The sequence below is a fragment of the Hermetia illucens genome, chromosome 5 (genome assembly GCF_905115235.1).
Source record: "Hermetia illucens chromosome 5, iHerIll2.2.curated.20191125, whole genome shotgun sequence".
NCBI classification, from domain to species: domain Eukaryota; kingdom Metazoa; phylum Arthropoda; class Insecta; order Diptera; family Stratiomyidae; genus Hermetia; species Hermetia illucens.
Genome location: NC_051853.1, coordinates 35363112 through 35390792, shown reverse-complemented (window position 1 = coordinate 35390792; position 27681 = coordinate 35363112). Strand labels below are relative to the sequence as shown.

General features: G+C 41.0%; 1 protein-coding gene across 1 annotated transcript; it reads left to right on the top strand.

Moving 5' to 3' along the window:
* On the top strand, nucleotides 1-23929 carry LOC119657738 (glutathione S-transferase theta-3). Its single transcript, XM_038064780.1, has 4 exons — nucleotides 1-530; nucleotides 22960-23246; nucleotides 23307-23442; nucleotides 23514-23929. The coding sequence occupies exons 1-4, from the start codon at nucleotides 413-415 to the stop codon at nucleotides 23669-23671; spliced, it is 699 nt and encodes a 232-aa protein (XP_037920708.1). The 5' UTR covers nucleotides 1-412; the 3' UTR covers nucleotides 23672-23929.
* Nucleotides 23930-27681: the final 3752 nt, after the last annotated feature.

Sequence of the window (27681 nt, the reverse complement as noted above, 5' to 3'; positions counted from 1 at the left end):
ATCTGTTGGTTCTTCTTTGCTGTGACCGACTCTGCGTGACTGTTATGGATTGTTAGCAAGCAAGCAAGCGAACAAGCCGCGCATTGACGTGGGGGTTTGTTTACGTTTTTCCTCCGCACAACGCTATCACCAGTGATACTGAACACTCCGTGGCTTCCACTCTGTGCATGTTCCACATCACGTTTAGTTCCAGAAGCAGTCCGGCATTGAAGTTGGTCAGACGCAAATCGGGAAGGAATATTTCAGCGGATAGTAGCTGCTCTGGTGCATCTCAGTGTCCCTGTAGGCGAGGTTGATAGTACTCTAGTTTACTGGTTTTTCCGTGTTGCGAAGCAGTTGGCCTGAAAGTCTCGAGAAAGTCGCTCGTTGCTAGTTTCTGCGAAAAACTGAAGTGAATTGTTACCAAGTGAAAATGACCCAACCAATAAAGTTCTACTTCGATTTGTTGTCCCAGCCATGCCGGGCCCTTTATATGTTTTTGGAAGCATCGAAAATTCCTTATGAAGCCGTATCGATTTCGCTGATGAGAGGTGAGTAATTCAGTGCCTAGTTCTGACCGCGGAAGTTAGTATGCAATATCTAACATTCTGGATAGTGTGATTGCTCGAACATATGCCCCACATATGCATATCGCAATGTATTGAAAATCCTATCATAAAACCAAGAATTAAAGTTCTGCTGCCATTAATGAAACTTATTCTGATGTTCATATGTAAGTTGCCTGTAAATGTATTTTAAAGACAGAAGAAATTACTTTCGAGGAAGTAGAGTGCATATCGACAGAAAACAAATCTTGCATCTTTTCTCTGCACTTTAATTCAATATTCCGCCCTTTGCTTGCATCTTTCCCACTTGAAATTTCATTCAATTAAATTCGAAGCTAAGCAATTACACTCACTTAGACGCGTCTGGATGGATTGTTGGGAAAGATCATTTCCCTTTCATTTGGGTCATACAATGTGGCAATGTATCCATATCAGTTGGATGACTTTCATTTTCAGTTGCAAGTATTATAGATTAATAAGTAATCAAATTGCTAATACAAATACGATAAAAACGTCAAAGCTGTTCGCGCTACAAAATACATTCAAATATTCTTTTTACGAATTAAATTAACGAACATTCATGTACGCACAGAGACCGGTATTATGAATAGTTTATGAGCTCCGGTGGCTACTGTGACTAGACAAAAATGCGTTGCAAAGAACTGCGAATATTTTTAGAAAACTGGTGGAATAGAGTCAACATCGCCATTACCATATTATGCGTATTCGATTTGTGTGGAAATTTAATTTTAAACTGCAGCCGTCAATGTGCGCTAACAAAAACAACTTTGGTAAACATTTTTCAAATTGACATCAGCAAATATGAAATTCAATATTCGTCCACGGAGAAAGAGCTGCAAGTGGTAATAATGAATCCCGCTCTACTGCTCCTCTCCATTGACGCATGCGAAAATTACACAATCCTAATCCAAAAACGCAGAAATCCAAAATGGTGCATTGGTTCAGAACTCTAACCATATAAGACAACAAATCAAACATGAAGAGTGTGCCCTAAAACGGAGCAAATTAACTTTTTCATACTTTGCAACGGTGTCGAAGGTCCTTAGACTGCAACTCCAGCCAGAATTCCAACGATATAAGCTGGACATACTGCGCGTAAACGATGGGATTCTGGAGAGTGCTCCTTTCCCGCCTCCCACATTAATTTCAATTTGCTTTGTACTCTGGAAAGTCAAGTGATAGCAGACGCGGTGTCGGATTCTAACAGGCGGCTAGCGCAAGGCGCATTCTTTTGACCTAGAGGTCGGTTTCTGACAGGATTCTGACCGGAAAACTTTGATTAAGGAGCACCGCAATTACATATATAGTCCTATCAACCAATGAAGATTTCCAATATAGTGAAGAAAGATACTTTCTATGAACAATTCCAGTAGAGACTTCCTAAAGGTGACTTTGTGATCGTGATGGGTGATCTGAATGCCAAAGTGGACTCTGATAACACCATACTCGGACATGTGATGGAGAAACAAGGTCTTGACGACTGTAACGATAGTGGGAGGTTTGTAAATTGCTGCAACTTCCACTGCCTCCTCATTGGTAACATATTGTTGAAACACAGAAGCTGTCATAAAGCTAGTTGGATTTTAACTGACCGATCCGCGCACGGTTGTTGTCAGCCAACAGAGCCTATTTCAGCTTACAAAGACTGTTCCGCTCGAAACGTCTCACCATAGGGTCAAAGCTCCTACTGTACAAGACTATGATCTTGCCAGTTCTCATGTATTCCTCGGAAACTTGGATTCTTAGCAAGAAAAATTGCGAACTCTTGGCCGCGTTCGAGAGAAGAATCCTCCGAAGAATTTTTGGCCCCCTACATAAGGATGGACGATTCCGTAGCCTACACAATGACGAAATCTATGAGCGATACCATGACCGTCCGGTTGTGGATAAAATCCGGCTCAACAGGTTACGGTGGGCGGGTCACTTAATCCGTATGGATGAGGACCCGGAAATTCTATAAGGACAATATCTATGGTAGAAAAAGAAGACGAGGCAGACCCTGCCTAAGATGGAGCGATGGCGTGGGTCAGGTCGCCAGACAGCTTTTAGGGATATCGAATTGATGGACCTCGGCGCAAAACCGGGATGTCTGGAGTTCCTTATTAAGGCAGACCTAGTTCGGATACCGGTTGTTGCGCCGTTGATGATGATGATGTTAGGTTCAGTTAGCGTAAGTGAATGATTTTAAACCTCATCGCGCCTTTAGTTCGAGCACAGGTTTTTCCAAGTAAATAAGTTTCTTTAAAAAAAAATGTTGCGTCCCGGTCCGGAGTTTTCTGGGGTGAGCGGAATAGGAATTTCAATGAGATAAGGGATAATAGGCCGGATACCGATTGTTGCGCCGTTGATGATGATAATGATGATACCTTACTGGCAATCAGTTGTCTTCCGAATGTGCGTAACAAGAGAGGAGCAGGATTGACGAGCTACAACCCACAAGTGTAACATCGGTCGCTTAAATGATCCAGCTGCTCTCGCCATCAAAAATGCTCTCGTCGTCGAGTCTGGCTGACCGTGGAATCGTAGAAGCGAATCGATAAACGGAAGGGATTGAAGGATCTATTGACCGCTGCGAGTGATGCTGAGCGTGACGCGCTCGAACTCCCATGCCGTGCGAAATCCCAGAAAGTTGAATCTAGTGTGTACCGTGATAAAAGGGAATTTGTTATTGCGCTGGTGAGGGAAGCGGAAGCTACCACATTTACAATGATTTCAGTAGCATATACCGCATTATGAAGGAACTCGCTTGGGGTCGCAAACATTTCACTGATCCTACGAGATACGTTAACGGTCGCTCTCTTCCACGATGCCGCGCAACTGAAGAGGTGGAACTAACATTTCACTGCGATTTTTAACCCTATTGTGAAGTTCTGCCTCTTGTAAATGAAGTCACTAATCACCGTAACGTGCGGATACGGACTGCTCCTCCAAACAGAAAAGCAACAATCTCGGCCATCAATGCACTCAAACGATGTAAAGCCGGTGGGCTTGACTATCTTCTCGCAGAGTTATTTACAGTCATACGGAAATCCTGAGAATCAGACACCTTTCCCAGAGAGTGGAAGAAGGGGCGATTGTTAAAATTCCAGAAAAAGGCAACTGTCTCGAGAGCGACAATTGGATGTGTATCTGTGTCCTCCCTCCTGTTGCAAAGATAGTAAGTAAAATAATCCTGGAACGCATCAAGGGACACCTCGAAAGCTTAATCGGCCGTAAGAGAAACCCATTCTTGGATTCTCTTGTATTGCCCTCATTAACACTCTGTGGATCATTATGAAACAGTGCGCGAACTTTAGGTTTTCGGTTTATCTTCTCTTCATCGGTTTGGAGAAGGCCCTCGAAAGTATGAACAGGGAAGCTCTACACAGAAGTAGCATTCCAGGGAAAGTATTAGTTATCACCATAGAGGCGGATGGCGGGAAATGTCGCGTGCTGCATCAAAGTAAAATCTCAGAGGAATTCGATGTGCAAAGCGGAGTCCGCCAAGATTGCATCTTGTCACCGATATTATTTCTTCTTGTTGTCGGTGGCGTTTTTCATGCTGCCTTGTCTGGAGAACGTGGAGCTGTTCAATGGATGATTTCCTCAAACACCTCGACTGCACTGATGACACCTGTTCCGACTCTCACTGAATCCTGAACGTTGGTCAAATGGCTTTGGATTTGGAAAGCGAGCCAAATAGTCAAGGTGAACAACAAAAAAACCTAGGTTCTATATAGGCCTGTTACCCGTGGGCGATGTGACCAGAAGGCAAAACAAATCAATGGATAGATCGCATATTAAAAAGGGACTAATATTACATTGCTAGGTACGTCTTGCAACCATATATACATACTAGCACATGATCTTTGCCTAAGTGTGCTTATTAAATATTCAATTGAAAAGAGCTCCTAGGGTGGATGCAATCAAAACCTTAAGAAAACTACAATTCAATTCGAATTCCTCCATCAGGACATTTCGAAGACAGCAAGCATGAAGAGAAAAAATCACCTAGATCTAGAAATAAACACTTTGTCGGGAAGTACACAACAACTCCTCCCTCATAAGTGCGGTAAATGCCCTATCTTTATAAACCTTGGATGAGGACAAGAACCCAAAAGTGCTCCTCCATTCCGGATCAATCTCATCTCACCAGCAATATCTCACATAACTAGGACGCTATCGTTGTACTATACAGGCCTAGCTCAAACCCTCCCAGAATCCCATCCATTCCGCACTTCGGCAAAAATATCAGCAATTCATCGGTTTCGTTTACCTTCAGACAATTCAACAATAACTAAATTTTCTTCGCTGTAATTACATTTATACCAGCCCCATACCATCCTTCCTTTGAAACTCCACATGGGCATATTCTATGAAAAAAATGTTACACCCCATTTTCGCCTGCATGCGAAGTCCCCCCTTAAACTCAACAGAAAATGCTATATGTAAAGGAATTCACAGAATACACGCTCTCATCAAATTTCGTGATAATTGGTTCAACCGTTTCCGAGTAAATCAGGCGTGACACACGGACAAACAAACGGACAAAACCTTATTCAAATCGGTTCGTTATTTATCTGGTTGTCACACGCACTTTTCTCAGAAATGGTTATACTAATGGACCTGAAATTCGATACGATGGGTGAAATTGTAAGCGCCCACGTGTACAGTAGATAAAATCGTTCTACAGTGCGCATAAGGAGTCCCAATACATTTGAAAGGAGTATATATTTTTGCCATCGCGCATAGTCGTGTGGAGTTGTAAATGAAAGGCCTCGATTAGTGATCACTTATTTGAGGGGGTCATTCTCAGAGACTGCCTAACCGAAAGATTTGAAAAGTATCAATGCCCTACACGGTACCTAAGTCTTCTCTATACCGCATTATAGAATTCCCCAATACTATATATATACTCTGATATTATCAAGTTTGATGGAAATCGCACTATTAATAACAAAATTATCATAGCTCAAAAGTTGTCGCTTTGGTGCAAATTTACTACAATCTAAGACTTTGAATGTTAAGATTACACTAAAGTGAATTGTCTAACATAATATATGCATATACATTGCAAACTAGGGCAAATGTCCACTAAAATATATGAGAAATACACAAAATCTTTCATACCAAGTCCCATACCCCGTGTCCAGCTTCTAATTTCCCGACTTGTTCTAATTATTTTTCACCTAGCGAATTGCCGTTTATTCCCTTTGCTATCAACTTTTTCACCACTCTTTTCTATGATCGGTGGCAGTTAGGACTTTAGAATACTCATACTCATATCGAGACCCGGTGCACGTAAGCTAAGAAATACCAGTTTAATAATACTATCTCTAGAGCGTTGATAACATTAGTTCTAAGAGTTTTCTACTAAACTCCCCAAAAGAAATCATTAAGTTACTCATCGTTAATCCAAATTTAATTCATTTCTGACCATTCGAATGATAACTTCAATTCTTCATAACCAGAAGATCTTATCTATGAAACTCCATCGAATACTTTGTAGGTTGTCTTTATTTTGGAAATTCAAAGATAGGGCCTCGCTTGGGCCATTCAAGCTGTATTTTTCCATTGAGTTCCCATTCGTTTTTCCTTCCACATTAATGGGCCTAAGTCTATTAGTAGAGACTGCATAGTGTGAACAATTCTGTTTGGAATTTACTATTGAGTAACTTTCCATTGACTTCCTATCGCATATGCAGGTAGGTCAGAGCTTGTCTGGTATTTTGTAATATTTGAGCCACATGGGCGTTGATTTGAATTTGAATTTGTTTACTTGTTACATCTCTAAGAGGTTAGATATTATCTTCTATTTGTAAGTAAGTCTAAAATTGACAGACTATTAGCTTACTCCAAACTACAATTTTATTTTATTGTGTATATATATATTTCGGGAGCAACTTACTCCCTTCATCAGTACAAAGACCGCAAATTAAAGAATGAATCCAGCAGAATATATAAATTAACGTGTCCAGATTGTCAGAAGAGCTAAAACATATACATTAGGACAAACAAAAAGACTGATTTTTGGGAGCTGGGGAGAGTACTAGTGAGAAGCGGAAAGACCAGGGAGAAGAAAAGGAAGAGTGCAACGCTGAAGTTCATGATTGCACGGCATATCATTAAGGGAGGACACAGCATCACATGAGACAACGTATATGTCATTAAGGAACTGTAAGAAGTTTTTTTAAGAGGTGGAAATCTTCATTTTTTGGTCCATTCTACAATGTCGTCAATATCTGTTTGTAACTTTATTTTTATTTCTTCTGTAGTCTTACCTATAGTAAGGGTGGTAGCTTCGTCCGCAAATATCGCTATTTTGGTTTGTTCACAGCAAGCTATATCATTGGTATCCGGTACACCAGTTGTAATTTTTTTTTCAGTTTAGAGCAGGCTCCTTCGTATGTCACTCAGAGCGCCTGATACATATGATTTTAAGATATCGAAAAATTCTTCTGGGATATTCCTATGCAATTTATACAAAAGACCTTCATGTCACCTTATCAAACCCCTGGGCGACATCGAGAAACATGGCTGAGCACATCTACTTTTTTGCATCTGTTGGATTGTGAAATGATTTCGATCCACAATGATTTGCTTGGCTGTAGTAGGGAGTAGCGTAATTGGCCGATCAATTCGACTCTACTTGGTTCTTTCCTATTCCATTTTTGTACGTTAAAATCACCTTGTCCTTAATTGAAGGGGCTTTCGATGAACTGGAAAAGTCGAGCGAAATCTTCTTTGTAATCATCTGCGTTAGCAGTATGTACTTTCCAAACATTGTTTTTTAGAGCAACTATTGAGTACTCCTTTATCATGGCTGCCGATAGGAGGCTTTTAACTTTCTGGCGCTTATCGATTTCGCTAATATTAGTCAGCGGAGGAAGTTTTACTTGCAATTTCATTACATTTTTCGCCTTATCGTTTTTCGTGGGACTTTGTCTACTGATTTCCGGTGACGAGTCTGCTTTTCCTTTCTTTTCTTAGACGTTTTTCTTGTTTGCAAGATCCCGCCAGTTTCTGTGGCCAATTCTTCTTCATCTGAGTGGAATCCTTTTGATTCATCTACATTCGGGCTGCGTCACTTCACTGGGAGTGACCTAGTAATAAAAGATTCTCCGCAAAATCTGTAGGACCGAACTCCTGAAGGGGTGGATTTTGCAGTACAACTGGTCTGCTACCTGGGGTATACACTCCATTGTTTTTTCCATTGTATCATATATCGGTGGGTGTAATTTATATCTCTTGCCAGGTTCAGCGGTCTCTGTATTAGACTGTGCGCTGGGACGCCGCTCACGTTTGTTCACCACACGACGGTTGTCTAATGGTTATACAGGGCTACTACTGGGAGGTGTGAGTCGACTTGATCCAGACATAGACAAGGCTCATCACTGGCCTTTGCCGAGTTGCCCATTCAACCCATTAAGAAGTTAGATACGCGAAAGAGCTTGGCTATCTTATGGAGACCAGAGGGTTACAGATTGAACCACAACACGGGCAATATAGAACCGTATGTTCGAAACTCCAACCTTTTCACCATATTCCATGTCAGTAGCTATCAGCGTTTCTGAAAAAAATTTATGTGATAGTCAGCCAAACAATGGTTAGCCCCTGAATGAATGAGTCATATCATGATTATTTCATAATTGCTGAAAGTTATCAGACAAATTGTTTTGCAATAGCCGCCACAGGGGCAAAATTCAAGTTTTGCGATAAGATTCTCCTCTCAAGGACAGATAGAGGATTGGCAGATTTCTTTATAATGCATGTGATATGCTTAAATGCAATGTAGACATCCGCAGCTTTCACCGATAAAGGCTGTTTTGTCCGTTGTGGCATAAACGCTATTAATGTAAAAGAAATCATGCATTCACTGAAATCAACCAAGTGGGATTTCGATAAGAATACAACTGATTCTGCAAAACACCAACCTACGATCGAGGTTGACGACATCGGCGTTTTGACTGACGCAATTTCAAGGATATCTTTTACTAATTTGAGTACAGAGACGCAAGATTCTGGCTCATACTCGATGATATAAGGACGTCCGAAATACTGGACATAGCACCTAATAGGATCATGCTCTGAAAGACTTTCAATAATTTCTCTTTCATCATCACGTCACGGAGACCATGTTCTTTTTCAGCGATGCTATTCCATGAAGGAGACTACTGTATTCTATTCGGCAATTTGCTCCGGTATATATCCTTTTCAGGAAGGGGATATTAAAAGGTATTTCTCTCCTGTGCTATTTTTGCAACTTCTTATCTTTATGAGAAAGATACCAATACGGGTATTCAGATTTTTGTGAATATAAATAGCAAGAATCATGATTAGTCCTTCCGGTCATTATATGGAAGCCATCCAACTATGTATGTATGTCCTTTCAAGCTGAGTTCAACATTAGTGATTGCATCAAATAGGAATCGCACAGCAATTATCTGATTGAAATCAAAGAAGCCCTACTATCTTTAATTGATGCTGATCATTAAACCTAAGCAGTCAATGTCGGTCATTTAGTTTTTAATTAAATATATGAGTTGGAGTTATCACATAATTCCCTAGAACACCTAGTCTAGGCTGATAATACATAAATGCTATTGAGGAGAAGCGTGATTACGCTTCATACATATTATTTTTATGGCATAGCTACAGTGATGTGCTTCACTCAGAGAACAATATTGTCAGTATTCAATGGGCTGATTAATTATCTTATTAATTTACTATCAAATCCATATTCAATACAATGCTCGAAGATTGGTCATGCAGCAAATAAATGATACTCTACAAATAGACTGATTTTAACTCATGTACTGGATTGTAGGCATAATTTTTCAAGTCAATAAGTTGAGTGGAGGATAATCAATAATGAATAAAGGCAGATAGTTTCAGTTATCTGACTATTGTTAGATTGCACCACAAAAATCAAAATATATCGCTCTAATATTGGTTGTTATTCAACAAAATCTAAAAACTCATTAACTTCCGGATCTGCAACAATTTGGCTTCAAAAAAAAAACTTCTCAAAGATATTTTTTTCAATTTCACAATGAAAGCATGCTCTCCCATAGTCCTTGAACGTACAGTACACTTATATGAATTATGAGTAATCTTTATACATTATCAGTGAAATTTTTTAATGATAAATAATCAATACTCAAATATGTATTATTCCCCATATCAATCTACAATATAAGACCTGATATATCATATTTCGAAATCCAAATCACATTGCGTAAGTTCTGTAAAAAAATAAATAGAAAGATAACAAAAATATAAACAACAAGATGTCAGCAAACAATCTTCAAGATAACTTATCAGAAAAACAAGGTATATGAAGACACGTAGCTTGGTACCGGCCGGCGCACCTTGAGGCCATATTATATTTACCAACAACTTCATCAAAACAAAATGACTGGCGTCAAATGGTTAGAATGGAGGTGTCACCATGGGGTTTTCACTGATGGAAATGTGTTTTTGTACTAACTTGGCAATTCTCGATTTAATAATATGAATTAAGATTCGAGATTTCATTAGGTAGTTATTTACTTTGTCATATAGCTGCTAAATTCATGTTTGAACATTGGCGTCATCCTGATTGTTATTGGTGCTCTTGAAGTGAACTTCCGCTTGACGCATCCGTATCATGGTCAGATTTTCCTTTTAGTACACGATTCGTAATGGAATCGCTGTTGTAAAGCCAGCAAATTTAGTAAAGTTCTCGTTTCCCTGAAGGTCCTTCTGGGATTAACCCCCCTCCATCTGCACATACAGATGCACGCAAGGAGGGCAATATTCAGGAAGGCCGGTAGTATGAGTGAGGTGGGGAGCTGCCTAATAATGAATAATGAAGGAAAATTGCTATTCTTTCCAGGCGGTATCCCGAATTACTGATACCAAGGGATAACATGACAACGAAGTTTCACTTCGATAAGAAGTTTGAAACACGTTAGAGTAACAAGGCAAACTGGGAGAGCGTGGCTGTGACATACGGCTTAAACCAGCAACTGATTACTTGGTACACTGACGGATCCCTCACAGCAGAGGGAGCGGGTGCCGGTGTCATTGGTCCAAGGAAAATGTACTTTGAGCCAATGGGCAGGTACACTAGCATATTCCAGGCGGAAATATACGCTATAGACAAATGTGCCTCCTTTAATCTGGTAAGGAACTATAGGAGGCAAAACATAGCTATTCTCACCGATAGCCAAGCAGCTATCAAGGCACTTAGGTCCAACCAGGTGAACTCTAAACTGGTATGGGAATGCCTTGAGAGACTGAATACACTCGGCTCGTCCAACACGGTCTGGATACTTTGGGTTCCAGGCCATGCTGGGTTGGAAAGCAACGAGGCAGCGGACGAACTAGCCAAGAAGGGAGCAGGAACGCCTTTACACGGGCCAGAACCCTTTTGTGGAATTCATGGCTATGAATCTAAGAAATGAAAAGGAACGGTTGAGGGAACTATATTGGGCGGGCCTACCGGGAATGGAGCAGTCCAGGGTGCTTATTGGGGGATACGAACCCATACGCACAAAGGATTGCTTAAACCTCACCAAAAAGAACCTCCGAATCATAGTGGGAATTCTCACTGGTCATTGTCGGCTGAACTATCACCTAGGGATATCTACGGACCCTGCCTGCAGGTTTTGTGAGGAGGATCACGAAACCTCCATACACGTCCTGGAGCAGTGTCCGGCATTTGTGCAAAGTAGGTCGAGACATCTGGGAGAACATTTAATACCAGATGGAAAGCTGAAAGATCTGGAAGTAGGGAACATACTAAAGTTCCTAACGGTTATAGGCCTGCTTGAGATACTATGATCAATAGGTAAAAAGGGCACAATAGTTCTTCAAGGACGCGGTGCGACTTTTCCTTAGCAGAATAATAATAACGTTCTCGCTGGCCACTCGCTCCTAATTGATTCCACCTTATATGTACTAACGCATACAATCCAAACATAACAACTCAGTGATAATGACTCGAAACTCAGCTGCAAAGTACAGGTTGACAACTCAAATCTGTTTGCCGTAATGCCGATTTTCCCGACAACTAGCTAAAGCAGCAAACCATCACGTCCAATGACAGTAGATTTCAAGTTCTCTTTTTTCTACACTCGCTAGGATGCGATGGAAAATCTTTTTGAGGCCAAATCAATCTCGGATCACTTTGGGAAACTTTAAACCTACCTGGTTTGTATATTCTTTAATGAACAAGAAGCAGGAGTAGATAGTCTATAAGCTTAGTGTTGGGGTGGAACGTGTCTATTGTCTTGGTCGCAGGATCTATTTCGAGTGTCCCCCATGATCAATTGTAGCGTGATAATCAAATAGGTGACGATCTTACTGAGCAGCCGGTTTAAGAAAATCGGTCATTCAATTATGAGAACCCGAAGAATAATCAACGAGTTTGGCACCCTGTTGAATACAATGCTTAACAACACCATCGATATTCAAGTCAGTTATTTTTTTTCGCACGCCAACTTAGTGCAGAGATTTAAAAATTGTAGCCAAACTTGAGAATAGTTGGAGCTTAGCTTGCAAAAAAAGCATTGGGATTTGATAGTTTCCGGAAAACTGATTTTATTGCAAACAAAATCTTATCAAAATCGGTTCACTGGTTGTTTGACGGCCCATCTATGTCAGAAAATGGTACACTTACTAACACGAAAGGTAGGTAGAAAAGTTGGACCTGTGAACCTCCACGCATGCCGTGAATTATATTTTTCTACGCTAAACTTAAGGTGGGGGAGGGGACCCAAACCCGCAAAAGATGCATGCAACATTTTTTTTTCGTCGAATATATCTCAATTAATACTTTTCGCGGCGAATGTTAGTTTAGAAATTCATTTTAAAGAGGAAGAGGTAAAAAATATGGTGGTCCGTGCATGTTGCATCTAGGCCTCCCTCTGTTCCGATACCTGCACAAGCATATTTATATGTTTGTAAATTTATTACGAATCCCTAATAAGTTCATCCTAGATCCGTAAAATTTTGAAGTAATATAGGTTTTAATATGCAGCAGTTATACAGTTTGGAGGAAAACTGGATATGAGTAGGTCAAAATTGTCCCTTTTAGCGTCAAATTCTTACTTACTGAGGGATAAAATATCAGTATTACCTCGAATTGAATGTCAGGTATGTTCAACGCGTCTACACGACGAGCTATGTATGAGTGAAACCATCGTACACCTAAATATTCATACGTAGAAAATCCGCAAAGTCTGTCATATCAGAAGTGCCGAGCTTCAAGCCGCGAACTAGAATTATAAGAGCTGGCGCCTTAATTCAGTTGGTACCTTGCCTTTGTATATCATGTTCTGTTAAATTATACAATTCACTGAAGCTTATTGGAATGTGAAAATCAATAAAGAATCATCCTTCATATTGAAGTAATTCAACAGAAGTAGAATATAATTCTTCATCTTCTCATGAAGATTCCCCAAAAACAGTGCTTCTTTTCTGGAAAATGGACACTAATAATTGACACGTTAATAATTGACCGCTGCCCTTGTGCGCTGGGAACTCTCGCAAAACTTTAAACCTCAGACTGCGTTCTGTGTATGACTGCTCTAAGGGTTTTCATCACCCCTCCACTCGCAGAGTGCAGGCGTCGAAAAATCAAAAACGCACACATCTTTGGGGCGTATCTAACAAGGACTGCCAATAATATTTGCTATGAATTTATCATATCCCTAACATAAAATATACAGGGACGGCAATAGGCATGAATGAAGAATGAAATTTTCATATTGATATTGACGTAGTAAGATATTTTCATATGCAAAAAACAGCTTGCAAACCAGCATTGGTGATTGGTGATGTTTAGTGATATCTTGTAATGTGATATCACATTAGCGCGAATCTTAAAAACATAACTTACCACAAGAGTCATATCATCATCATTTCTCTACTGGATGTTGTGATGCTTTGTGATATTTGCATCGCACTAGTTGATGGTAATGTGATATTACACTTTAAGGTTATATCACTTTTGTGATATTTTATACATTACCTACCCATCTATAATTTGCCAACCCAACACGAGTAACTTCTTGGACTGTCTACAAAAGAAGGAGAAAGTGTATATTTAGAGAATAGTTCAGTACAGCTGCATTTAGGTACAGGCAGACCTAAACGGTCCAAATTCGCCCTCTATTTGGTTTTTGACGTAGTTTTGGCCTGGTAGTTAACAGCATGTGGTCAACTGGGAGGAGCTGGATCTAATGTGCAACTACATAATCTACCATTGTAAGGGTATATGCCAGTTTCAAAACAATCAACCCTTATATTATTATTTTTTATCAGTGTCAAGATCTACGAACAAATCTTATACTTTTAACTATCAAACCTTTGCATGTATTGTAATATTTACTGGAAAATTTTCTATTTCTCTACAATAATAATCAAATGAAATTTTATAAATCTCATAAATGATTTTTAATTCAATTATTTACTAACTAATTCAAATCACTTTGTCATTTCCCATTCTCAAAGTGTTTTTATCTATTTTCACTCTCACGGTGCCTCTACACACCATATGTTAATTATTATGTGATTGCAGAGTTAGTATACTTTGTGACTCAGGAATTTAATTATCTGGCGCAATTATAGATGAAGTATGTGCTTTGTATGTATATATGCTATGTAGGTACGAGCGCTAATGGCCGACTGTACTTATATTGCGACTTATAAAGACCTATTGTGCTCAGTCTTTCTTTTAATCCGCCTATGTAATTTGTTAATGTCGTTTGATATTGAGGGGATTGGGAAGTATAGAATGTAGCGAAAATAAATCCATTTGCGAATATTGGCTTTTGGAGCGAAATAATCGATTGGAATGAAATGAATACCACTGTTTATTTATTACATGAATTCTTGGGAAAAAATTCATATTTTTTCTACAAAGATTAGTCTAAGGATAATTGTGCCTGACTCGTTGGAAAATTTGTGTTCGACTGGCTCTCCATTTGGTTGGTAGGAATTGTTCTATTTACTTACTTGAATTTCAAATTTCCTTTTCTTTAGATTTGTTGGCAAGAAAGAAACATTTAGAATGGTCGAGCTTTGAAAAGTCGTTTCTGCATTTTCGTTGTTGAACCTCTAGAAACTTGGGGGGTGCGGTGTACCATGCACTTAAAAAAGGGATCCAAATTCCAAAGGTGGTGAGTAAAAAAGCTGTTACTGTGGCCGTGGGGCTTCGCTGTCCAGCATCTGGACTCACGTGGTCTGACGGTACTGCACGCTACAACGTATTTAATTGAGGACTGCAGAGCTCACTAGCACCTACATACGCGGTTCCTATTAAGCTTCGTTCAATTGTACTTTTTGTTCAAAGCCTGCCACCATACAATAGAGCAATACGTTACGATGGGACGCACCACAGAGGTAAACATTCAGAGAACCATCCTCGGCCGGAGGCCTTATTTCTTTGCGAAGATTTTCTTGCAGGCACAAAAGGCTATACAGGCGTTCTTAACCCTCAGGTCTATGTTCAGTCTAGTTAGTTTTGGATCCAGGATTACACTCAAATACTTTGCATTGGGGGAGAGAACCAATCTTTGTTCATTCAGCCCGTGGTGGTGAATGACATCGGTTCCATTTGTCGTTCATAATGTACAGAAACATCACTGATACTAATATCACCATGTCGTAAGCCTTCACCCCGCTCCTCTCCAATCTTCGTAAAATTTCGTCCATTATTATTAACCAGAGTACCAGAGAGATGGCGCCATCCTAGGGCGTACCTCTGTTCACAGCTCTGGTCATTTATCCTGTATTATCCTGGTACTTAGCATGGATATAATCCAATGCGTAAGATACCCCTCCAATGCACTACCGGCCAAGGCTTCCTTGATGGCGTTGGTACTAACGTTGTTGAATGCTCCCTCTATATCCAAGAAGGCAGCTAGGGTATACTGCTTATACTGCAGTGACCGCTCAACCGTGCCAATTATCTCATGGAGAGCGGTTTCTAAGGATATGCCTGTAAAGTAGGCATGCTCGTACTTGGAGAAAGGTGTTCTCCCCATAATTGCCCTTAAGTAGATGTCCAGGACCAGATATTTATATGCGGACAAGCTGTTTGTAGGCCAGCCGATTTTATCCTCGGTAATTCCGATTTGATATTCTCGCACGACTGGGGTGGCCGCAAACCCTCCAAGTAAGGCTCTGACTCACAGTCCTCCTCGCTGACAGGAAAGTAAGCCTGAACCAGCAACTCTAAGGTTTCACCAGAATGTTCCGTCCTGGAATATTTTTGTGTGGGTAACAGATGTTGAAGATTTACCTGGTCAGCTTCCGGAGGCTGGAGAGATCTTCATTCCACCACAGTGGCATTGTCTTCCTTCTGTATTTAGCAGGGCACGAGATTTTAAAGGCCGTATGGCATGCCTTTTCCAGAGTCCCGACCATTGACTCCAGTTCGCCTGTTGGGCTAATCTTGCGAATTTGCGCACTGGAGAGTTGGTTCTTAATTACTTGACCAAACTTACTACAGTCGATCCTCTTGGGGTCTCTGAAGGGTTTGGAGAGACTAAAAAGTATCCAACTGTGATCTGAAAAGGATCTCTGGTGAGAAACTCCAGTTCTCCGGCCTAAGGATCCCACTGTCGGTTAGTAGGGTGATATGAAGAACCTCCTCCCAACCATCACAGTTCTCCGGGCTGGAGAAATGCAAGGTTGGTGGATTGCCCCTGTTACACACCGATAGGTTTGTAGTGATAATAAAATCAAAGAGTTACCCACCTCTTTCGTTGATTTCCGAGCTACCCCGAACTCTATGCCTTGAATTAGCGTCGTAGCCTATCGACAGGTTGACCTTCTTTGTTGCTATGGTGCTCGTCAAATGTTGAAGTTATTCTGGCGGAGCTGATCGGTCGTGGAGCCTGAGGAAATATCCACGTTCTCTGCCCCCGCTTGCTTCAGTTTCACCACGACTAAGACGGACACAGAAAAGCGTGCAGACTCTTTTTCGCGAAGATACATGCTCTAGGTCTGTCCTGATCAGCGTCGCTTGTGCTGTGGAATAAATTAAAATATTTGCTTTGGAGCTCTTTGATGGTTCGTTCGCCTCCGACCCAGGGCTCGTGTAGACAAGCAGATTAGCCGAAGCGCATTTCGAGTGCTACAGATGTATCTGCGTTACCCTCAGCATGATCTGCTTACTTGGGAGTTCGTCAGTTCCTCCAATAACTCGTTGGCGGCGTCGGTTGCATCTAGGTCGTCGTGCGGTTTTGCAAAGCGGAACACTCAAGGTTGACTGTTTGTCTGGGGTTCTTCCTCGATCACCTGAGAGGAATCAAAGGTGCGGATGTATCCCGTGTGTTTGACTCTGGTATCCAGGAGATGCTCAATGAACATCTCCGACAGCTTGGTATTAACACTGCCTACACTCCCGGCATTAGCTTGCCGCTAGCGGAATTCCCACTCTGCTCCGCTCGTGATCTTGTTCGACCTCGTCCTGAGGTCGATGGCGTTTGAGAGTGGTAGATATCGCAAACAATGCAACATTTAGCGAGGTCTTTTTCATCCCGCTCATCGACATTACCGGCCTCCTTATTCTTAGCAATCTTGAAGAGAATATGCATAGCCTTCTGGTACTGGCCAGTGGACGTTCACTTTTTAGTTGGTTTCCGGTGATCTACGTTCTTGTCGGTCTTTACTTTGGAGAGATCCCCCGACGTCGAGAGTTTCGAGTTAGGAGTACTATGTCTGGTACACGCTACACCCAGCTTGATGGCAGTCGATTCCAGGTTGAAAACCATTAGTCCGTCTGCCGCCTCGCTTCGGGAGGTCCCTACGGTTTGTTTCAGCACACTGTGCTACGACCGAGTGTGCTGCTCTCGGCGGCTACTATCTCCTGGCTGGGCGCTAGCAGCTCGTCCTCCGATGATGCGTCTGGCATCATCACTTCTTCTATCGTCGGTTTATTGTCTTTTTTTTTAAATTGAATGTCTTGGTCCCACGAATAGTCTGGGAAGGATGTCCAGCTTGCTAGCCCGGCCACCAGGGTAAGGGTCTTATTTCAAACTGAAGGTGCCCAAGGTATTCAGAGTTCGCATACTAAAGACCAAGCTCCCCAGTGGCCACACAGCCCTCGGCGTATGCTGTTCCCCCTTGGTTTGGGTCCTAATAGGACCTCAGACAAGCAGTCGTAATATTTTCTAGTATTGTATGTAAACCCTCCAAGACGATTTCAAAGTTGAATGGAATGAAGAGTAATAGTCAGTCTATTCAACTTTCATCAAAACAATAATTGACTAACTCAACATTAAAATGTAATTAAAGAATTGAAACAAACACTTATATCCATGCGTCGTAGCTATTAAACTCTTTTAGTCCATGGAAAAAAGTTATTTTCAGCATGACTTGCTCTTTCGTTTCGGTATGCGATAAAAATAAACAATTTATGTGTTTTTAATTCGGCGCTTGAGTCGGAAGAAGAGGAATTTCCACAAAAACTGTTCATATATGTATGTTTATCCGTAAAATTAAACTTATTAACCTTGAACTACAAAAGATAATCACTGTGTCGGCTTTGACCAAATATAGGAGGCTGCGGAGTCCATGCTCGTAGTACTGAAAAACCGGTACAAGATCAGCGCCACCACTATATCCAACTATTTATGCACTAGGAAATATAAGAGTAGATATGTATCTTTTACATCTAGCACTTCTTGTTGCGTGAAATAATTTATTTACTTAAAAACATTTCACGTCAATGAAAAGATTTGGGGTCTAGGAATAATTTGTTGCATAATCAAGCCTGAAGTCTCGACATTGATGAGCGTTTTTCGTCTGTACATTTGCGAAAGGCAAAAGAATTATCTGAATATGGTCTTGAAATGAAACGAAAAGACTATCTTTGCTTGGAAATGAAAAAAATCGTTCAATTGTAATTAAAATTTAAACCAAAAGATCAACATTCATTCGTTCATGAACTTGTTTGTGTGATGCGGGCTAATTCCTTGTTTTGTATAATTTTCTTCAATTTTTCACTGATATGAAAGCTGATGATATTCGCTAATAACTTTCCGAAAGATAATTTATTTTTATCTCATTAATCACCAACTGTCGGGTATTTGTCGTACGCATATGAATTATTGTTTTGCACTGATTAAGAGTGAAATAATAGCAATCACTGCCTAAGTGAGTCATTATGCGGTGAAAATGATTAGAAACGTTTGAAAACGTTTTTCTTCACGGGGTTAAGCGTGACTTTTTATCAAAGCGCTCAACTAAAATTGATAGGTGCTGACTAACGTGTGATTAACAGAAAAATTGATTTTGAACAACAAAATGTAAAAATATATTTAATTTTTCGATGTTGAAAATTGTAAGAAGGGTGCATATTTGTTGTTAATTGGCTACTAATAAATTTTTGTTAAAGGTTGTGAAAATATAATAAATGCGTCCCAATAACTAGAGAATGGCCGTCCGTTCCACCTTCAAACCAAGCCCATAAATCAGGCAACAGAAAAATAAGTTGGACGGGAACTCAAGCAACCTAGAGGTTTTAAGACAATCACGCCAATAATCCATTTTCAATCTGGGGAGGTGTTGTGAGAAACTGAACAAATTTTAATTGCCTTTTTGAAGCTATGCAGGAGGCTATTTAGCAATCACTGCCTAAGTGAGTCATTATGCGGTGAAAATGATTAGAAACGTTTGGAAACGTTCCATTCGTCAACAAAGCCCCACTTCCCACCGCTGCCATATATCCTGGCATTTCTCATACCAGCGGCCTCTTGGCTAAAGGTGGCGTCCTTACCTAAACAGCTTTTTATCTCCAGGCTAGTGTTCGCAACTTCTACGGACGATGTATTGAAGTACATAAAGAGCTAAGTTGGTTTATATTCTCCTCTGTCCTGCGTCAAACTGACAAAAGACAAAAACACCGGCTAGATGATTTCGTCTTTCAAGGTGACTTATCCTCACAAAGTTGACGTCCTCGGCAACCCTTCTGTCTGGCCTGAAGGTGTATTCATTAAGTCATACAAGCGCCATAATTCGCGGGTAAATTTCAGGACAACCCGCCTACCTCGCCGAGTAATATAATTAGAATCATGTTTACTATCCGTCAGTTCTATCAGAATGTTGTTTAAGAACCAAGCTGGGGGCCTTCAATTTATTCGCCCTGGGTCAGCAACACCATGCCATCTGTATCTTCGAAAGCTGGCTGGAGGATGCCATATTAAACTCCGAGCTCCCCGAAGGGTACTCCACTTTTCGCTGTGACAGGGACCGGAATGCATCTCGTAAGTCCACCGGCGGTGGGTCCTAATTGCAATAAAAGATACACTTCCCGCCGAACTCGTCTTTTGTTCCTCTGACTTTCTTTAGTTTTGACTGTATTGCTCTACGTGTACGTCCCCTGTGCACGCCGTTGTCACCTGTATGAAGAATTGTTTGATACTTTGTCTGAACTCCTTACTGTCAGATTCCCTTCCCTCCCTTTTTTCTTTGTGGAGATTTTAACTTCCCCATGTTACACTGGTCCAATCATCCAAGGCTTCCTTCCAGTAACCTCTCCCATTCTTCCCTTCTACTTCCTTCCTTTATGAACACTTGGTCTGCCCTGAATTTCAATGCCACCAAAAACTCCTTACGCCGCACTTTCGGTCTTTTCCAAACCTTTCAAACCTCCCCGAACGCCACCTCTTTTTATTTCCTTGTACATCCCCGTGTGTCAAAACTGATGCTCATCACCCCGCGCTTGAATTTGAAGCGGAGCTCCCTCGTTCAAACTCCAAATCCGAGCGTAAATTTCCTAAGTTCAACTTCCGCAAAGCCAACTTTGACGGTCTGAACTCAGATTTAGCGTCTTTCAATTGGGTACATATATTAAGCTACTCAACGTGTGATCAAGATCTAAATACCTTTTACAGTATCCTGTCCGATCTCCTCTCCTTTTATGTCCCTTCTTTCCTTGCTCGCCTACGTTCGTACCCAACTTGGTTCACAACGGAGATTCCTAATAACATTTGCATGATACATGCACTGCGGCAGAGTTTCGGGCTTCTAAGAATGATGCCCACCTTGCTGACTTTAGGGCCATATGCTCTATTGTGAAGTCAATGATTAATTAAACGCGCGTCTTGCGGTAATGGAGACGAAGATGTTACGTTGAACTAGTGGCGTCACATGTTTTGATCACATCCGAAATGAGGACATCTACGATTGTTATGGGGTTGCACCGACCGTGGAAAAGTTGCGAGAAAGGCGTCTTCGATGGTATGGTCATGCGATTCGTGCTGACGGGAATTCATTTGCCAAGATTGGAGGCAAAAGGCAGACCGAAACAACGGTGGCTTGATACGCTGGATGGGGATTTAAAAGCCTCGAGATTGCACTCAGATCAGGCATTCGATAGAGCCAAATGGCGAAACCGATCACGACGAGTCGACCCCGCTTGTGAACGGGACAAAGGCTGAAGAAAAAGATAAAAGGTACTTATTGAGCATCGAAGCCGTCCTGCCCCCCCCCCCCTTCTCGTAATCCCACTCAATCTCTCTCTTCTTCTATCAGTTTTGCCGACTCCACTGCCAACTCCTCACAATAATTCTGCGGCCTTCTCTGCATCTACTTCTTTTCCGTGTTTTCTTCCTCAACCCCCCTTGGTTGAGTTCCTTATTGGTAATCTTAACCCGATGGGCTTCCTAAACTCTTCCTTCTTAACTGTAGAAAACACATTTCACAAAGTCTAGAAGAATGCTTCTTTCCCCATCTCTGAAAAGAGGCCCTTATCATCCCTATCCTCAAGAGCGAGGACCTTTCTCTGGCTGTGAAATACCGCCCCATCTTTTGCTACTTTAATAAATAGGCATAAAATAAATCAACGTCAATACATAGAATATACTGCTTTAATCAAATTCCTTAGAGGTTTGCTCTATCATCACATGACACCTTGCCACCTTACAAATGCCCGCCACGATGGTATTACGTCCTTGGTTGAACGTGGGTACCTGTCGAGTTGACTTAACCCCACGGTACCGGCCTATATTGAGTGCATGGCTCGGCATTCATCCTGGTGGATGCACTGGTGGATGCAAGACCTACTTAAATCTCTAGCGAACTTTGCAATATGACATACGTGTTGACAGGCAACTGTACGTTTTAGACCTGAAGGTCTGAATGTAACCACAAACCCCGTGAAACTCATACTAGAAGGTCAACCGCTACAACCGAGCTGAAAATATACGAACCAGAAATTCTCTTGAGACATGTAAATTCAGAGGGCTATCCCGGTTCCCAAGATACCAGCATACCCCTGTAAGGTTTTGTTACCGAAGCCACTTCAGATGAGCTTTCGTGCGGGCTCCAGTCTGATCACCTATATAAGCTTTGGAGCATTCGCCTTCTACATCACGACCAGCAAGTCATAGTGATTGCAGCGTTTTCCGGTGCCATCAAGTAGAGGTTCTCCTCGGCCATTTGGTTTTAGTCCGGCCAACAGAGTTGCTGCCTCGTTTTTCTCACCGCCATCTTAGAGGTTTTGACTCCCTTATATTAGGATAAGAACGCTCAACTGTGTATATCAATCAGTTGAAGAACTAGAAATTGGGAATTGGGGAGGTATCCCCCAAAAAAAGCTAATCGCTTTATTGCCTCGGAAACTCGTTTAAAGAATTTTAAGGATATTTGCTGAGATTCCATTCATTTTAGGGCGAATTTTAGTGATCGGAGTATTTCTTCAGCTTATCAGAGAAGTGTTCGTCTAGTATACAGTGGTTGACTAAGGATAAATTAGCATCAGCTTTATAAAAGGATCATCTGATAGATCAGCTGCTACGATTACCTTAAGAATTAGCGAATATCAGGACTTCAATCTATATTTGGTGTATTAGGTTGCCCTTGTAATTGAACACAGCAACGGTAAAAACAGGGATGAGTAGATGTCCCTATCCACTGGCTTTCGGTAATGTTTACTATAAGATTGTGCTTCTCCCTTTCGGTCTACGCCTTCTTAATAGTATCGAGAGGATCTTAGCTTTTACGTTAGAAAATGTACTTATGCATAATCAATGTATTCATTTCTGGTTCATTTTTGCGATTTGCCGCTTTAATTATATCTTACTCGATACGGGATGGGGCATAGATGGCATATGACCTGAGTGCTTTACACACGAGATTTCTGACACTTTTTCAGAGGTATTAACGAGTTATTTTCTTCAGTGAGTATGAACTGCATGGCTACTTTACAAGAAGCCTTAAAATGCCTCAAACACATGTCTGCTACAAAACCTTAGTGGTTACTCAAGTATGATCGAGTATACAAATAATATTCGCTTCAAACTTTATGCAACTATGTTGAAATAAGTATAATACTGATTATTATATATATTATGTGATTAGTTTTGATTTCCAAATCATCTAACATTACTCACCTTTTTCTCATATCCTTCCATAGGCGAACATCTATCCAATGACTTCAAAAACAACATAAACCGCTTCCAAAAAGTCCCTGCTATTAAGGATGAGGACTTCAAACTTTCTGAAAGCATTGCCATCTTCCGATACTTAGTTCGGGAAAAAATCGTTCCTGAGCATTGGTACCCTCACAAAGGAGCCTTGAGGGCGCGAATTGATGAATACATGGAATGGCAACATGGGAACATGCGCGCGTGCTGCACGGATTACTTCCGACAAAAGTGGCTACAACCAAAGCTGACCAACACCGAACCCAATCCTGAACAAGTAAGAAGCCTTTTTTATACAACACGCAGGATTTTTTAAAAATATATTCTTATTTTAAAGGTTGCTCAAAGCGAGGCGCGGCTAAACAAATGCCTGGCGGAATTCGAGCAGCATTGGCTCAAGGGCGAGAAGTACATGATCACATCGAATATCACCATTGCGGATTTGCTAGCGATTTGCGAAATCGATCAACCAAGTAAGATTTGTTCGTCCTATTAAAGTCAATTCAATGCGAAATATAATTTCACAAATATTTTTCATTTGCAGAGGCTGTGGGATTCAATCCATTCAAAAATTATCCAAGGATCGCTGATTGGCACGAACTAACGCGTGAAGCATTGGAACCATATTATCACGAAGCTAACCAAGTAATTGATAAAATCGAAGGGAAGCAGAAAGAGAAGGTGTTACAAATGAAGAACTGACTGAATCTTTAGATAGATAGTGTTGTGTAGATATGATGACAATGAGTCCTTATTTAAATATTAGTTTATGTTTTACATATTGTGTATATTTTGTAACCAATTAAGCCGCTTCCATTAGAAATTAGCTGAAATTAGATAGTTATCGTGCTCTAGTCTATTAAGATTGCGAAATTGAGAGAAAGGTGTTTGTTATCCGAGGGAGATCATTGTTGACTTAAATAAGTGTGGTTTATTATGAATAAATACTCTAAATTATAATTCATGTTTTCACTATAATGTATTCAGCTTTAAGTTACAGGTCAATGATAGTTGGGATTTCCGCTTTGGAATTCGGGGCAGTAGTTTCCGTAATGTCTTTCTAATCTTACATCTGAGAAGTTAAACAAATGAAAGTTGCCGTTTCGTAATTGAAGCATTTTTAGTTCTAAATAACAATTTTAACCTCAGTGCACTCTGAGAATTTCACATTGGCACTTCTGGAAATTATTAGATGGACTGAGTATAAAATTGATAAAGTTATCCCATAGAATTTTTCAGCTTTGAATATAACAATTGGGCTGAAAAGTTGAGGCGAACATAGAAACAAATTTTTTTTTATAAAATTTGATTTTATTATTCAATATAGTTATCTTCGATATCAGTATATGGAACCCAAATTCAAGTGAGAAGCCAGGAATTATTCATGTCACGGAGAAAACTGGAGAGAAATTTTGCATCAATTCGATATCCCTAAAAGCTATTTGGCGTCTTGACGAATTAGTGTTCACAAAAATCGAACTTTGACCGAAAGTTGACTTTATTTTTATTAAAAATTGTGCAGCCTAACGTTCTGCCGGATTAGTCTGCCATCTTCAGGGTGGGACTGGAATAAGCCATCTTAACAACAGGCAATGGAGTTAATAGAAAGCGATACTACCGTTATAGCGACCATACAATTTTTCGATACCACTTTTATAGTCCGATATGTCTTTAGCCTTAAAATAGGTTTCCTTTTCGGCGGTTACTTCTTTATTGGCATTAGATTTCTTTGCAGCGAGCATTCTCTTGACGTCTGAGAACGGGAAAAAAATCGCTGAGGGTCAGATCTGGAGAATACGGTGGATGCGGAAGCAAGCCCAATTCACGCACGTTTGCCATCGTTTTCATTGATTTGTAACACGGTGCATGTACGATATATGCAGCACGTTATTTTGATATTTTTAGAGCCTCAGCTATCTCGATAAACGCCACTTTGCGCTCATCCAAAATTATTTTGTGGACCTTTTTGATAGCGACGAAAAGGTAACACTGTGTGCATCGTCTTCGGTGCTCATTTTGCCTCGTTTAAACTTAGTAAACTATTTCTCAACCGTTGATTTTTCTGATGCAAAGCCCGAATCATGTTTATTAAGCCACGCCTTGCCTTCAACAATATTTTTTTCAGCTGTATTGTTTTATTAACACACAAAATTCCTTTTCATCCATTTCTTTCGAACTAACAAAAGTTGCTTTACCCAAACTATTTTATCCCACAAACTAATAATACGGCAACTGTCAAATTTGTGCATGTGTCTTTTGAAGGGTAAATTAAAAATCATATGGATTTAATACTAGAGGCGTCATTTGTATGTTAGCCTACGAACCTTTCAGCTCAACTGTTATAAAGTGGGGCATAGCGCGTCAACCATACTTCCTCCCCGAAATTTTTGGTTCCTGAAATTGAGAAAAAATGACAATAAGAGGGGTGCGGCCGTTTTTTCAGTAAAGACAATTTTTTTCGTGTAATTTAGTTTTTAATAGGTCTACGGCGCTGGTCTCATCGTACTGTTTCGTCCAAAAGCGAGACTTTTTCTCAATTTGTGTTTGATTGATTTTTCAGATTTTTCGGTGCGATAGGTTCTGAGAAGGAGACCTGTTACACTTTTTGATGGTCATATTTTGAGTCCTTGCTCCTCTATGTTTCACCCGATATGAAATGTAGAATCAGTTTCGAAAAGTACTAATTGAGCCCTTTCGTTTGATACCCCACATGGCCACATTTTATGAAACGAGATTTTGCACCCTCCAGTCACATGTATGAGGAGCCCCCCCTTAAACTCCAGACAAAATAGTGCCACTTGCTGCATGTAAAGGGAACAGCAGCCCACATACTCTCACCAATTTTCATGACAATCGGTCCAGCCGTTTCCGAATAAATTGTGTGTGACAGACAGACAGACGGACATACAGACACCGACTCGATTCTAATAAGGTTTTGTTTCACACAAAACCTTAACAAGAGAGAATTTTTTATAAAAACTCAGATAAAACGATTCTTACCAGTTTGAATCAATTCCTGGGCTGTGCCGTACTCCATCCTCTTCAATGGCTTCCTCATGGGCTCTTCTCCTGGCTTCTTTAAAGGAGATCTTCGCTTCTTTTGTTGCACCTACTGCTTGGGCTTCTGACTTTGCAATCCTTTCTACATTTTTCTTTTCCATTACACTGAAACATTGGCTTCCTGTAGTCGCACCTTACCCTTCCTTGCTAACATGGTTAACACGTTCTTTTTTTTTAATAGGATGATCTTCTCCATATGGTTTAGCTTCAGATATTGCTTTTGATTTTTTGTGTTACCATCAGCTGTGTAGTTCAACTAGCAAACACCTCTTAAATCCACTGACCTTTCAAAAATTTCAAGAATATCTTTGACCTCCATTCTTTCACTGCTCCCTTCATAGTTAGCATTGCAGACAGGCCAATGAGTATCGATGAAGTCCTTATATCCTTCAGTGCCAAATTTCTTTTCCCAAACTTCACACAAAACATGCTACTCACTGAAATGTTTATCACTTTTGCAGTCAGCACTCCTATAGCAGCTGCAGCACGAAATGAAGAAGAAAATCCTCTCTTCATCCAGGATCCATCAATTGACTTGAGTACAGTTTTCTCCTGTTCCTCTGTAGCAGCTTTGTTCATACAATAATCTGAAGAGGTTAGATATTGTCTTCTATTTGTAGTCAAGCCTAAAATTGATAGACTAGTAGCTTACTTCAAACTACAATTTTTATTTTACAGTGTAGATATATATTTCGGGAGCAATTTACCTCCTTCATCATCCTTCCAGTAGTTGCTCCTTAGCAGCATAAGAACCAAAATTGGATGGGTAGTATGTAGGGTACCAATGCGGATAGTCCGCACTAAGGGCTACAGGTGTCTGGACTATGGACACACGTCAGCAACATACAACGGACCGGACAAGAGGACATCATGCCGGAGATGCGACCAAGTAGGCCATCAAGCGAAAACCTGTAATGAAAGCGGAAGTTGCGTTCCCTGCAGGGATCGAGGCGCGTCTGGTGAGAGCGTTGGTGTCCAATCTTCAGGGTTGAATTGGCAAGGGCTAGGGTGCGAATGGCATGATCCCAATTTTAGAAATTAACATGCACCGGAGTGCAACTGCTCACCAGTTACCAGCAGAGTTCGCTGCAGAAGTAAATGCTGATCTAGTGCTAATTAGCGAGAAATACCGAAACAGGGCCTCATGGCATCTCGACTTATCGGGCACCGCTGCCATCTGGGTTCGGGACGATCTTCGACTGCGTGTTCTTGCCGAAGGCCGAGGAAATGGGGTTGTCTGGATCCGGTGTTAAGGTATAACGTCAGGAATTGATCCTAGAGGACGCCGTTTCTAGCACGGAGGGACGAATCCTGGTAGGCGGTGATTTTAATGTCAGCGCCCTTGAATGGGGCATGCCTCAGTCAGACTCCAGAGGGAAACGGTTTCTGGAAATGGCGGCGAGAACGAGGACCCGTGGGGACTTGGCTATAAGCTAGTCACCCGAAAAATCGGGGCTCTGCGGAAGCCCTGCATACTAACTGCCGACCAGACGGACCGCATTGTACGGGCCTTGTTCCCCAGATATCCTGTACGGGTTGATGTCAATAGCGCGGAAAGCGTCGAGGATTGCCCCCTTTTCACAATGAGAGAGCTCAAAGAAGCGGTTCTCGCTATGAAAAACAAAAAAGCGTTCCGCCAATGGCCAGACTTG